Consider the following 14,102-nt stretch of genomic DNA (forward strand, 5'->3'; position numbering starts at 1 on the left):
TTCCTTCCTTCCTTCCTTTGTTCCTTCCTTCCTTCCTTTTTGTTTTTTATCCCTGATGCCTAGAAGGTCCAGGGTTAGTACAGTCATTGTTGTAATTACTGATTAAACTTCACATTCTTTTTGGCCACAAGAAATGTAGAAAGTGAATGAAAAGAGAGACCAATATTTGCAGAACAAATTAGAGCTGAAACTGGAGAGGAAAAATGACAAGTAGTGATGTCCATATCTCTGAATGTCTTCAAATGTAGGAAGGCTGAGGGAAGCTCTGCTTAAATATTGGTTCTATGGGATTATTGAGAAATAGCTTTGCTGGTTGGCATCTTCCAGGAATTGGCCTACTGATCAGTATTTTGTAATTCCTGTGAAACAGAACCTTGGTAGCCATCCCCTCATGGAGCTGTTGAAGACTGTGTGGGAGAGTGGGGTGTGTGTTTTGAGCAAGGGCTTGGTACAAGGCGCCAATTGCTTTCCATCAGATCAATCTTTGTCAGGGCTCAATCTGCTTGTGAGTTATTCTGGAATCCATCTCTAGCAGAGCCATCTGTTCACAATTGTCCTACCATCTGACCATTTACCCTCTGTCAACACCCCTCCCTCGGGACCTCCCACTGCCAGTTAGAGTCCACCCATTTCCAACCCAGATAAACTGAGTCTGAGGAGAGACTGGGCAGGAGAGAGGGGAGGAGAAGGGAGAACTTTCAACACATTGGCATTCAGGGCCAAGATGTGTCTGGGGAGGCCCAACGAAGCCTTCACACAGAGCTCGGGGAGAGAGCATGTGGCCGAGCCAGAGCCATATTGTGCCCCAGGCAGTCTGATGGCTCCATAAATAATATTGATGCCTTTTGTTTGGAAACTCTTTGTGGAGGCTTCCCATTTCCCAACAAGCCACGCTAAATGCTGGGCCTCCCCCAAGCCACTTTGCCTTTTGCACAGTCCCTGGGCCAACTGTGCAGGCAGATGAGGGGCCCTGAATGCTAATGAGGGGAACGGCTGGCATTCCTGAGGCACCCTGGCTCTGGGAACCCCGCCTTTGTTGCTAAGAAGCATTGGAACTGTAGCTGAAAGGCTCTAACAAGAGAGGGGAGAGAGGAGACAGAGAGAGAAGAAAGGGGAGCATTTGTTTTCAGAGCTTCACAGTTCTCTGGCCAGCTCCAAAGCTGTCCAATTTCTGATCCCAATTAGAATATCAAACCCCGTTATTGTTTCTCTTAATGATCTTGGGAAATTCCTTTGAAGAGTCAGTGAGCACTTAGCAAACCTTTTGGATGGCGTGATCTGTACAGTCGTGTTTTTGCTTGTGTGAACCGACCATGCCAAGCGTCCTGAAAACACCCTTTATTCCAGTCCCCAGAAGGCCATCACGAGGCTGGGGGAACCAGAAGAGGGGAAAAGCTGTTCAGTTTTCAAAATGTTTATGTAAGAGTTCCACTCAACAGACGTTTTCCAGGTGTCCCCTTGCTGGTGAATCTGGGCTCTGTGCTTGGGACAAAAATGAGCAAGATTTGGTCCTGGCTTGGAGGAACCTCAAGACTCACCAGGGAGACAGATCACACATACTAAGTAGAATTCTGTGGGTTGTTCGCTCTTTCTGTGACCTAGAGAGCACTGTTGAATTTGAAGTGTGCGCTGCATTCTGATCCTGTTTTAATCACTCATGAGCTGTAAGTCCTTAGGCAAGTACACTTACCACCTTGAGCCTCAGCTTTCCATCTGTACAATAGGCATCATAATGCCAACCTGGCTGGGTTACAGTGAAGAGTAAGTGCAGGTGAGAGAATAAAGAGCGGGAATGTGGAGGATATGGTTTCTGCCCTCCAGGATCCCTCTATCAGTGAGCCAACTGTTGGTTTGGAAGATGTCTTTACTGAAAAAGACAATGAACAATTTGACCCATTGAATACGCTAAGTCCTGTATAAGAATAAAGTACTAAGTCAGTTTTCTCTTATGGAGCATGTCTATGTGCCAGGTACAGTGCCGGGCAATTTGCAAGCATTATCTCCTTCAGTATGAAGGACTCTCTGGGGGAGGCAGTGAATTGCTCAGCATCACACATCTGAGAAAGAGTCTGCCAAACTGGCAAGATCCAGCCTCTGACTCCAATGCTCCTTCCATCTTCAGAGGCTGAGGCTTTTGAACACTTGGCAAAGACATGGCTGACACCATGTCTCTCCAGGGCACCCTGGAAGTTAACCCGTCCATTGCACACAGACATTCATTGAGAAATGTTTGGCTGCAGAGAGTTGGTCAAGACCACAGACACCAGACACTCTTTACTGAGTGTTCATTGGAAGTTCACAATGACCCAACTGTGGGGAGTATGCAAAGCACTACTGATCTGAGAAAAAAGAGAGAAGTAACAGATCTTTTAAATCAGCAAACCATGGAGAACTCCTGGCATAACAATATTCTGAATTGTGAAGACCTTGTAGCATTTTCATGTGTGTGTCCAGCGACTTGTCTCATAGCCAGGCCTTATTTAGCCTCCACACTGTCAACTTGATATCTAAGTTTTTGTTTCCAAGTGAAGTTGACTTTTGGTTCGTTTAGTGTTTACACAGAGGGAAAACTAGTGCTAATGAGCATTTACTTCTGCAAAGTGTAAGTCTTGTGTGAGTGCGTGCACACACACAGATCTTGGATAAAGTAGTGGAGAATCAGAGACACAAGATGACCCCAGAGCAATGATTACTTGGTTCTAGAAGGCAGATATATCTCAAAATTTGTTTTTTGCTGTAGTAGAAACCTCACCTTTATATGCCATCTCACACAGACTATTGTTTAAGCTTTCTGATGCTCAGCAGCTAAAGGAAGGAAACAAGTACAAGAAACTGTCCAAATGACATGGCTTTCAGCATTTAAAACACTCTCTGTAAAGATTTATATATGAAAAGACTGAAGCTCAGGGAGATTAAACAACTTGCCAAGGCTATCACCTACTAATTGCCAGAGCTGGGTTTTGGCTAGTTTTAAAGCCTATTCTTTTTCACTCTCCACTGAAGTGTGGGTGGTGTTGGGGGGCAGTGATTATAGGTCCAGATCTGGCCATGGCTGCCCCATTATTAGCAGTATTCACTCAGTCAACACTATAGAAGTACAGGGTACACATAACCTGTAATCACATAGCTCTGGGGACACCTTTCATGCTATGTCAATGGAACTTCCCTGTCCCCAGCTGTTTGACTTTGTGTTCAATCTCTCATCTATCAGGATCCACACTAGATGCTGGACATAAAGAATTGAGCACAGTAACATCATTGACCGTCAAGGCCTTATGATTTAGCCTAAGAACCCTAGCTTCATGTTTAGGGCCTTCCTTTACCTCTTCCAATCCACTTCTCTACAGAGATGTGGGGTACACCAGTACGTTCTTAGGAATCACACAACTGGTACTCGCCAAAATGCCCTCTCAGTCTGGCCAATTATCAGTAGGCACAACCCAGCAGCTTTCTTGCTTTTCACTCCCCTGACCCTCTGTTTCCTTATCTGTGAAATGGACCAGTACAAAATGCCTATGGAATTGTCAGAGTTGTATAAACCAAAATATGCCAAGTCCTTGGCACACAGTAGTTGCCCCATGAATATTAAATTGTTTGAGCTAACATTCTAATTTTCCTCATTTGGTATATATTTAGCATGAGAAAGTCACATCTGTTCACTTACTTCTCTAACCTGAAAGGTAGCTAGTGAGCCTAAGAGTTCTAGAATGTTAGAGGTGATCAGTCTGTCTCAAGAGGCATTTCTATGGGCAATTCCAGGATTAGAAAAACTAAAGCAGGTTAGACCATTGGGTCCTTAGAGATCATGCGTGTTAGTGGATCCAAATTGTTTTTCTCTTAAGGTTTTGTTCAAAAGATTTTATAAGACACTTTACTATATAAAATGGATAAAAGAAGATGTTCAGAGAACTTCCTGTTTGCTTTTTCCCTTGAACCTAACTCCCTCATGCTGTCTCCCACACAGAGGAGAAAACCAGGATCCGGGTCACTCAGCATTAATGATGGTACTGGGGCCACGTTTCTATCCAAAGCCCTGGACTAGCATCCAGCCATAAGCTCAAGCCTCCTGCATAGTAGGATGCATGTGTAAGTGTGTGTTGTGTGCTAGGTGCAAAATTGGGGGGCATGTTAAGGAGAGAAGGACTATAGAAACTGCTGGAGAGTTTTGCTTGATTTTCTTGTCTAAAGAAGGAAAGAAGTTGCTACCTGTTTCTAAAATCCTTTGTGCCAGGAGACCCTCCTCAAAACATCTACCCAGTACTCTGGGAAAATATCCCTGGAGACACTATAAGACTCTTTACTTTTGTACTAGAGAAAATATTGGGCTTGTTCAGAAAACCTCACTTGGAATTCTATGTCTTAGTGTTAAGATAATATATTGTTAATGCTTTTATTTTTCCTATAATGTGGAAAACCTTCTCAGACTAGTGACTGGAAAAAGGGCTGACTTACTCATCCAACAACGATGTTTTTAGGTCTATTTTGTGGCAGGCATTTGGGGGAGCTGACAACATGTAGCACTTTTTAAAAACTATATGGAATTGCAGGGTTTGCAAGAACACAGTTTGATCAGCAATGTAGAAGAGGATACAATATTCATAATAAGCTTTATTAGAATAGAAGGGGATTTTAAGAACTTGAGTTCTTGCCACCTCAGAGGAGAAAACCTGGCTTTCTCGGATCACTCTGAGCTGCATATGAGTGAGCATCACAGCCAGAAACCAAGTCCAAGTCCAAAGCATCTACATTAGCTGCATGGGCCTCAACTCTGACAGTGCCTGCCTCCACCACTACGCTCAGGCTGGGGATAAACACGTGTCTGGGTAAAAAGGGAGATAAAGGAAACATCTGTTCTCACAATATGGGCTTGTTATCATAGCTCCTTTAAGTACTGGAGTGCTGGTTCCAACAGCATATTTTCTCCCGAACAAAATCTCCTCAAGGCCTGGTCGATTTTCCGAGGGCTCAGGGACAGGTTGTAAATGAGATTGTAGTTGTGAATGAGGCGCCGGGCTCGATCCTTCTCCAGAACTCCTGTGATTAGGTTGTGTTGGTGGGAAGGTTTTGAAAGAGGACGGAGAAAACAAAAAAGTATAAAAACATGTATTAGCTTGAATGACTTTGGAGTAAATGTGAAGTGTTAATATTTTGAAACTTTAAACTTCTTAAAAATCAAGTGACACCCTAAAAAGATATTTCCAGGCCAGGTATGCATCATGGAGGTCAGGAGGATTTTGAGGGTGACTTTGGAGAGAGGAGATGGGGATCCAATAAAATCTGTAGATAGATTCTAAAGTAATTTAAGCTTGTTTCTTGTGGCCATAAAACTTTAAAAGCCAGTTTTTGAAACAGATGGGGTGCCTACTAAAAACAATTTTTAATTGTTCTGGTTTATTTTTATCTGTGAAGTATCCGAACATATTCCTAAATATGAAGGATTCAAACAGCGTATTTTTCTGCATTTCTGAGAATGTATTTACTGTGACTCCCTCCACCTTGCTGCAGGTAAATCATGTAACTTTTTGTGGCTTAAAGTCTGAATCTGTCTAGTAGAGATGGTGGTGTTTATCATTATAGGATGTACCCTGGTACCCACATCTTGGACATATGCATTTTTCACGTTAAGGTTGGGTAGATTTCAATAGTTACAAAGGGTTTAAGTGTACAACATGGCATCAGCCAAGACCAACAACTCATTCATATGCCTCTAATTCTGAATTTACATCTGTCACAGTAGTGCGTGGGAGTGTAGAGGATTTAGAAAAGTGGTCTATTACCTCAGGAAACTCCCCAACAATTTGGAGCAAAAACCATATGCAAAAAATTAACTAAGGTGCAACAACAATAACAATAATGACTAATACTTATATGTGTATATAAAATTCATGTTTCGGGCACCCCTGCAAGCATTTTGCCAATAATAATTCATTTAATCCTTGTGAGAACCTGTGTTACAGAGTGAGAATCTGAGACACAGAGATGGTTAAGTTCCTTGCCCAAAATTGCTCAGGTCCATGTATTAAATCACTCCACTGGATTATAGAATTGGGGGGAAGAGATTGTTTCTAGTCAGGCTCATATTGTTTACCAGATAGGTTCCTTGATTGTGAAGCTCTATGCTACCAGTGTCAATGAGATTTTAAATATCTTTTATAGGAATAAAAGATACATCCCTTGCACATTTTTTTTACTACTTTCCTGTCCTTGTGCAGACTGTAACAATAATTGTAAATTTCTTTCTCAAAGAATCCAGAGGCAGTCCCCTGGTCATTTATCGGAAGTCACTGCCTGTTTATGAGAGTTAGGTCTAGTGAATACCTGTCATCTTTGTTTCAGTTACCAAGTACTGTTTATATTTGAATGTGCAAGGACTGTTGAGTAAGATGTTCCCCTCTGAACTTTCCTCTAATAGGTATTCTTAATAGTGGGCTACAGACAGGTGGTCCTAATGTGACTTATTCTTTTCACTTCTATTCTGTCCTGTCCAGTCCTATTCTATATCTCGCCTTACCCTATCCCAGTTTGTTTGTTTCGATGCTATTCAGATTTGTTTCCTGTCTATCTCTTCTATTAGAATGTTGCTCCTTTTCTCTGCAGAAATCTCTTTCTTTGATGTTGGCCAGTTGCATCTCGCAGATCTCTGGATTGGGTGGTTGCTGTCAGGACACTTCCTTGCACCCTTCTTTTGGAGTAAGTGTCTGCCTGGGAAAATTAACTTTTTGAGCCTCAGCTTTTTTTTTTTTTTTTTTTTTTTTTTTTAGAGTGGAATAATGAAATTGTATTAAAAAATATCAATGAAATAATAAGTGCTTAGCAAAATGCCCAGAACTATTAAGCACTCATTAATGCAGGTATTATTATAGGATAATTATTATAACATCAACATTATTTAAAACATATAAGGATATAGTTTAATAAGAAGAAATTATTTAAAATATATGTAATTTATTTTATAACATTTTGATTAAAATTTTTAAATAATGTTAAAGAAACACATTTAGATAGAAATCCCCACTGGGGTGTGTGTGTGGAGGGGGGGCATTTTCTATTATTTTGTAAACTTTACCATTGGTAGGGGATCCCTACTGTCAAACAAAAGTCCATTAACTAAAATTTGTCTAGTTTACTGCCATTTGGGGCTGCCCAGGACAGCTGAATAAAATAATTCTTATGATCCATCTTAGTGATGGAAATCTCATCCTTCTCCTACCAGAATAAAAAAATGAAAGTACTAATAAGAAGAACCTCTTTAACATCCAGTTCATTTTATAGTTCACAAAGAACTTTCATATCTCATTTGATCTTTTCTCAAATCTGGGTGTTATGTTTTGTTATAATCGGTCCTCTATTATAAATGAGGAAACACGCTCACAGAATATAAGTGACTGGCTTTCAGGATTCAGAAACTGGGAACATCTGGACTTGAATCTCAGTCTTTTGGTAAACACAAAGAAACAAGTGAAACCTCATGCTCTTTGTGGTATGTCGTGGGAGTTTGGTGGAGTGGGAAGTCCCATAGATCTGGATTTGAATTAGGGCTCAACTTCCTACTTTGAACTTCGCTTTCCTTTTGGTAAATAAAGGACACTAATCCCTTCAGCATGTGGTTGATGTGAGGAGTCAGTGATGCAGTGCATGTAAAGGCCAGACTCACGCAGAGAATGTCCTTAAGGGCTCTCATTACATTCTGCCACCTTGAACTCTAAAATACCTTTTTTTTTCTAGCCTTCAGTTCACTGGGAAAATTCCAGACCTACCATTTATTCAGACATTTATCTCAACTACCCTTCTTTCTTTAGAACACATGACCAGTTATTCAGTCATTCTTTATGCCTTCTTCTCAAGGATATTTTCTTGACAACCCCCATTAGAGAATAAGCACAGAAACACTAATTTGATGATGGATAGTCTGCCTTCATCCTGGATAAAGAACACCCTGGCCTACATATTTCCTTGCACATAATAAAGAGCAGTGATTCATCAGTGAGCAAAGTAGGTATCACCCGCTCAGTGTCTAGAATGGGGCCATGGTGGTCTGCTAAATACTGTGCTTAATAAACCAAAAAAATGACTTCAGTTAATCCTTTTTCCTTATTAAAGATAGTTACAGATGTTCCCAGACCTGGCTGACACATTCCTTGGCTGTTGAGGAACTAATGAATTTCATAGAAACAGAGAAAACAGGCATAAACAGTGAAGAGGCCATGAGAAAGGCATTTCAGATCTGCTGGGATCTGCCTCCAAAGCCAACAAAACTCCGTTTTTCTTCTGAACAGTTCAGAAGTATGAAAAAGGTCCTGGTCTTTGGGGAGTCTCTCAGCAACTTAGTTTATAATCCTTCATCCATCATCGTAAATCAGCATTTGTTTCTTTAAAATGTCTTTTATTTCTACTCAGTATTTTTGTTTTATTTTGTTTCATTCTTTGTAACCTCACCACCACTCGCCCAGTCCTAGTATAAATACCTAGACTCATGATTATTTCAATAACCTTTTAATCTCCTTTTCTCCAGTCTCCTCCCTAAATTGTCTATCTCCTCTGGTTGAACCTTTGGCGAACCCTGGATACAGAATGAAGCCCTACCCTAGCCCTCATGAATCATAATAAGATCTCAACTTCACTATCTAATCCAACGTGAACTTCCAGTTCTGTCCTGTTCACTTTCCTCCCTCTCTTACTCATTCCCACCCTCTAGTCTTTGCAGAAGATGGTTTCAGACTTGGAATGCCCTCCCCAACTGTCTAAGTCCACCTCTCCTCACGCTAATCTCAAGCTCTCTTTTGCAAGGAGCCCTCTCAGAGTGCCCCGGCTCACATTAGACAGTGAACTTCTTTTCATCTCTCCCTCTTTCCTTTGGACTCTTTAACTCTTAGTTGTGTCTTTAATTATAACACTTTAGTATATACTATCTTTATAAAAAAAAATTGGTATTGAACTCTTGCTAGTTTCTGTGTTTTACTTCTTAACTAAAAGCTCTTTGAGGCCAAAGACCATGTCTCAGTCTCTCTTGTTTACCTCCTGGTCCAGACTCTAGCACAGTACTGGGCTCATAAGAGATGTTTAATAAATGATTTTCTAATTCAGCTAAATACATTTATATTTGTAATTTTTATTTTTGTCTCTCTTTGGTATAATTATTAAAAGTCTTCAGGTATTGTAGGGTAGTTATACTTTATGTGGTCTATATATAATTTGCTTTGAAAACACAAAACAAAAGAAAAAAAACACACAGAAAGAATGAGAAGACAGTCATTGTTATTTTATATAATTACTTCTAGAGAGTACTAACATGTGAACTAACTCTCTTTTCAAAGTTTTATTAAAATATAACAGTGTATGAGTTTAAGGTGCACAGTGTGATGATTTGATACATGTATACATTGCTAGATGTTTACCACGATAAGGTTAGTTAAAACATCCTTTACTTCAGGTAATTGCCCTTTTGTTGCTGTTGTTATTGTTACAGTGGAAGCATTAAAGCTCTACTCTCATAGCGGTTTCCAAGTATACAACGCAGTCTTGTTAACCGGCCACCATACTGCACATCAGCTCTTCGAAACTTATTCATCTTATGACTGAGAGCTTGTACCCTTTGACTGACATCTCCTCATTTTCTTTAGCAACTACAATTCTATTCTCCGTTTTTGAGTTCAGAGCTTTTAGATTCTGCATGTAAAACACTGATTGTTCATGAACCACAGTGTGTGATCATATACAACAGTTTCGGTCTGTGTGCGTTTATGTCTGTGCTCTCCTTTCTATTCCCCAAGTCTCTGAGTTCTGGAATTCACTCTCCCTCACTGGGACATTGCAAGGACCTCCTTTTTCCTTTTCCTGCTTTCATTTTCTCCTTGATTCTTTCAGAGCCATTAAATACAACTTTATTATATACTCTCTTGCTTAGAAACTCTCAGTGCTATTCACTGTCTTTGAATTAAGTCTAAATTCTCTGGTTCAGCATCTAAGAGCTTCCTAGATCTGGTCCCATCCCATGTCTCTACCTTTATCATTTAATATTCTTCTTTAAATATTTTTTATTATTTTATTTTTATTTTAAAATTATAGTTGACATTCAATTAATGTTCTTCTTAATAGCCCCTGTATTCTATCCAAACCAAACTCCTTGTGTTGAGTTTTACAAATAACACTTTGCTTGGCTCACTTGCACCTTTGCCAGAAAGGGACCTCTATGTCATTCCTTTGTATACAAACTGCATTTTATCTTTAATGATCCATTTTACACTATGATCCCTTCCCTCATCACCTAACTAGGAAGGAATTCTCCTGTCTCTGAATGCCCATAGAGCACATTCTAATGACATTTACCACCTTCCGTATTGAACTTAGTTATTTATATACATTTATTCATTTATTGGTTGCCTCAAAAATATGTTAAACAGAATTGTGCAAGGTGCTGGGATGAAAAAGGAATGTAGTATGCTAGTGAGATAGGACTAAGCCCTGAGATAAAAAAAAACAAAACAATATATCAAATATGATAGTGGATGTTAAAGAACTCTGAGAGGCCAGATAAAGGTTTGCTTAAATCTATCTGGGGAAATCAGGCAAGTCTCAGAGGAATGGAGCTGAGTTCCAATATATATGATGTTTAGGCATTAGTTAGCCAGGTGGACAAGAAGGGGAATTATCAGGGGTAGGGTAGGTAAAGAGAAGGAAACGGTTCAAATGGAGGGTGTAGGATTACAGAAGGGAAGCTCCGGGAGAAAGAGAAAGCAAGGCAAGTCTGAGGAAGGCAAGTTAGTCACTATTACGGAGTAAGATATTCTGAAAGAAGGACAGTTGAAGGAAAGAGACTTGTCAGGCGGATAGTGACCAGATTTTGCCTTGCTAAGGAGTTTGGAGTTCAGCCTGTTGGCAGGCACACTCAAGTATTTCATTTAGGGGAATGAGACTGAATTGTGGGTTAGACTCAAGTAGTAGAGCAGAGGAAGAATCAGAATCAAAGAAACTGTAAGCACCCTGGTGGGGGATTCATTCATGTCTGATTCATCTTTGCACATTTTGATTGTGCTCAGCACTGTGCCAGACACACGATTCATACACAAATTGTATGTGTTAAGAAGCGAAAGAAAATGTGTTCACTTTCAGACTAAAACATGAAGAGAAATGTCCATCAGCTGCAAACTTCACACAACTTTACCTGTATTACTCAGATCACACAGGTAGAGGGCATTTTCTAGCTTCCTGAACCTGTCGATCCACGTCTCACATTCTTCAGACTTATTCTTCACCAATGGACTCACGGAAGGCTGTGAGGCTGGCCTGATCATCCAAGAGCTTGGGGGATCTTTGAGGGCTGACGTCTCAGTGGGAAGGTTCTCTGGCTGCAGCTCCTCTTCTGGAGATTTCTACCAAAACAACACAATTAACTCACTGGCAACATATTCACCACCCAGAGGTCCTCCAGTCTTCTGGCCAAAGATGAGGTCGCACAACTAGGAAGACTTATTGCAAGGTCTGGCTTTGTAAAGCTAGGGGGACGAGTTTCAAGTCCTCAGTGCCATAGGACCATATCTGCCAGGTCTGGTTGGATATAAACTACTATGCTAAGTGTTACTATTATTACTTTTTTTTTTAGGGAGAGGATAAAATCATGATTTTATTCAGTTTGCATTTCTGATTTACACAAAGCAAAGTTTTTGTAACTGGCTGAGACTTCTCACAATGTTCTACTCTGTTTCGTATTAGTGGCATCCACAAGGCATGGGCTTCAGGAAACGCTTATAACTTCCTGGTGGAAAAACCTCTGGATTGTGAACCATGAATGTGAGTTTCTTGACAAAGAGTGATCGACACAGTAGTGATATTACTTTAGGTTATTTGGGCTCATTATATCAGACCTTAAAGCGTCTCTAGTGTTCTCTGTCCTAGTCATGTAACAAAGGAAGCTGAGGTCCAGAGAATGGAAGAGACTTACTAAGATCAGACAGTGAATGGTAGACATAAAGCTAGAACAAGGGTGTAGAGGTTATGTCTAGCTCATCTTGATATTGTAAGCCCATTTTCAGTACCAAATAGAGATTTAAAAAAAAAAGAATAAATATACAGACATGTCCCAGTAGGCCCATGTAAGACATTCTGTAACCTACCATGTAGAGAGAGAGGGCTCCTAAGGTTTGATCTGCCAAGCCCCATTTTTCCAGGAATTGCTGCTCTCTACATTGTTGTAGAGAGAACCAGCATGTGTCTCAGTACTTAGTGTAAGATTGGACATACAATGTAAGATGGGTCCATGATTTTGGAAGTATTTGTAAGAGGTAAAAACAGAGTGATAGACAAATGGAGATCATTCTGTGTGAGAGGTGGGTACTCTAGCACATTTTCCACTATGTACCAGAAATGGTTTGCTGAGAAAGATTAGAAAGAAAGGAAGAAAAAAGAAAGAAAGAGTGGGAAGAAAGAAAGAAGAAAGAAAGAAAGAAAGAAGGAAAGAAAGGAAGAAAGAAAGAAAGAAAGAAAGAAAGAAAGAAAGAAAGAAAGAAAGAAAGAAGAAAGAAAAAAAGGAAGGAAGGAAAGAAGGAAGAAAGAAAGAAAAGGAAGGAAGGAAGGAAGGAAGGAAGGAAGGAAAGAAGGGAGGAATAAAGAAAGGAAGGAAGGGAGGAAGGAAAGAAGGAAGGAAAGAGAAATCTGAAGCTGCCAGCAGAGAGGAGAGAAAAGATATAGGAAGTTATGATGATGTCCGAGGACCTGATTTTTAGTTCATTGTTATATTTCTTTCTTTAGGTAGCATAATGTGCTTCTCTGTCTTTCTAATAAATTATGTTGGTAGAGTTAGTTTTCTTAACTAATTCACCATAGAATTTTGCCTCTAACTTTTGTATACCATCTGTGCTTCCCCCACTTTCAAATACCTGAGTTTTTCCAATTTTGTGCCCTTGCCTCAAACTTTGCACATAATATAAGATATTAAAATTCCATAGCTCTAAAGAATTGTAATTGCAATAAGAAGCCAAGTTTTGAGTTTGTTAACAAATGTGAGTTAAGCTGCTGCTAAGGACGTGAAGAATTGCTTCATTTAAAGTAATTGAATGCTATATGAAATTGTACCCATATGGATTACCAGGAACCAGTACATTTTAAGAGATTATAATAAAAATATTGCACTTTGATAAAACTGACTTTGGAAAAATCTGAAAATTTCATAAAGGAAATCAAGTGGTGAGTCTTATGCTTACAGCGTTGACCACTTTAGAAATCCAAAGGAAGCTTTAGATAACCTACCCAGGTAAATGCACATTCACATACAGTTCAGTGGATATTTAGAAAATTCAGAGAGGTCCTTGGATGGGAGAAACTGATTATAAATAACTTTATACTTCTTCAGATAGTTCAACATTCTTTTTGACCATGAGAGACAGGGCAAGGGGAAATTTGTATGGACCTGAATTAAGTTGAACTCACTCATTCACCCACTCACACACTTTATACTGTTTTGGTCCCATTGTATCCAAATGAAGTCCAAATCTCTCGTTTCACACATAAAACCATTCAAATTCTTGTTCTTGTTTATCTTCTTTCAGTCCTTCTTATACTTATTTTTCTTTAGTCACATACAACCAGAAAGATAAAAAGGGCTGTTTTATGCCTTATACATGCTGTTCCCTCTTGTCATGTATGTATTGATTGTTGGGTTCTTCCTACTTATCCTTTAAGGCCCAAGTCATATTTCACTTCTTGTGCGAAGCCTTCTCTGACAGCCCCTGGCTACGTGAGGGGCAATTCTTTGCAACTCCTTTATCCAACATTGACCATGCGCTATTGTAATAATTGTTAGAGTACCCCTCTCCTCTACCAGAGATCTGAAGATGGGGCGTGTGGCATAGTCCTTGCTTGTCTTCAAGGTGTGGTTAGTGGCTGACACATATTTGGTTCTCAAGACAAGATGAATGGGTGAATAAGTGAATGATTGAATGGTTTTCTCTGGGGCAAAAAGAAAATTGCTTTACCAAACCTCTGCTTCAATTTCCCTTTCTGAAAAGTGGGACAATGAATGCCATTTATACAAGAATGTGAGAAGAATCAATTATTGCATAGATGCAGCAAAACCCTCCAACAAGAGGCAAAATAAAAGAGCAAAGTAT

General features: G+C 39.8%; 1 protein-coding gene across 1 annotated transcript in view; it reads right to left on the bottom strand.

The window, feature by feature from the left end:
* Nucleotides 1-4,615: 4,615 nt before the first annotated feature.
* CUNH1orf87 (chromosome unknown C1orf87 homolog) overlaps nucleotides 4,616-14,102 on the bottom strand; it is a 69,167-nt gene continuing 59,680 nt past the window's right edge. Inside the window, exons 10-11 of the mRNA XM_090271658.1 lie at nucleotides 11,162-11,369; nucleotides 4,616-5,034 (exon numbers count right to left, since the gene is read on the bottom strand). Of these exons, the coding sequence (XP_090127784.1) occupies nucleotides 4,874-5,034; nucleotides 11,162-11,369 (369 nt within the window). The 3' untranslated portion in view covers nucleotides 4,616-4,873. The remainder of the gene's footprint in view (nucleotides 5,035-11,161; nucleotides 11,370-14,102) is intronic.

Source organism: Furipterus horrens, unplaced genomic scaffold, assembly GCF_987537825.1.
Source record: "Furipterus horrens unplaced genomic scaffold, mFurHor1.1.pri manual_scaffold_3, whole genome shotgun sequence".
Classification (NCBI taxonomy): Eukaryota; Metazoa; Chordata; class Mammalia; order Chiroptera; family Furipteridae; genus Furipterus; species Furipterus horrens.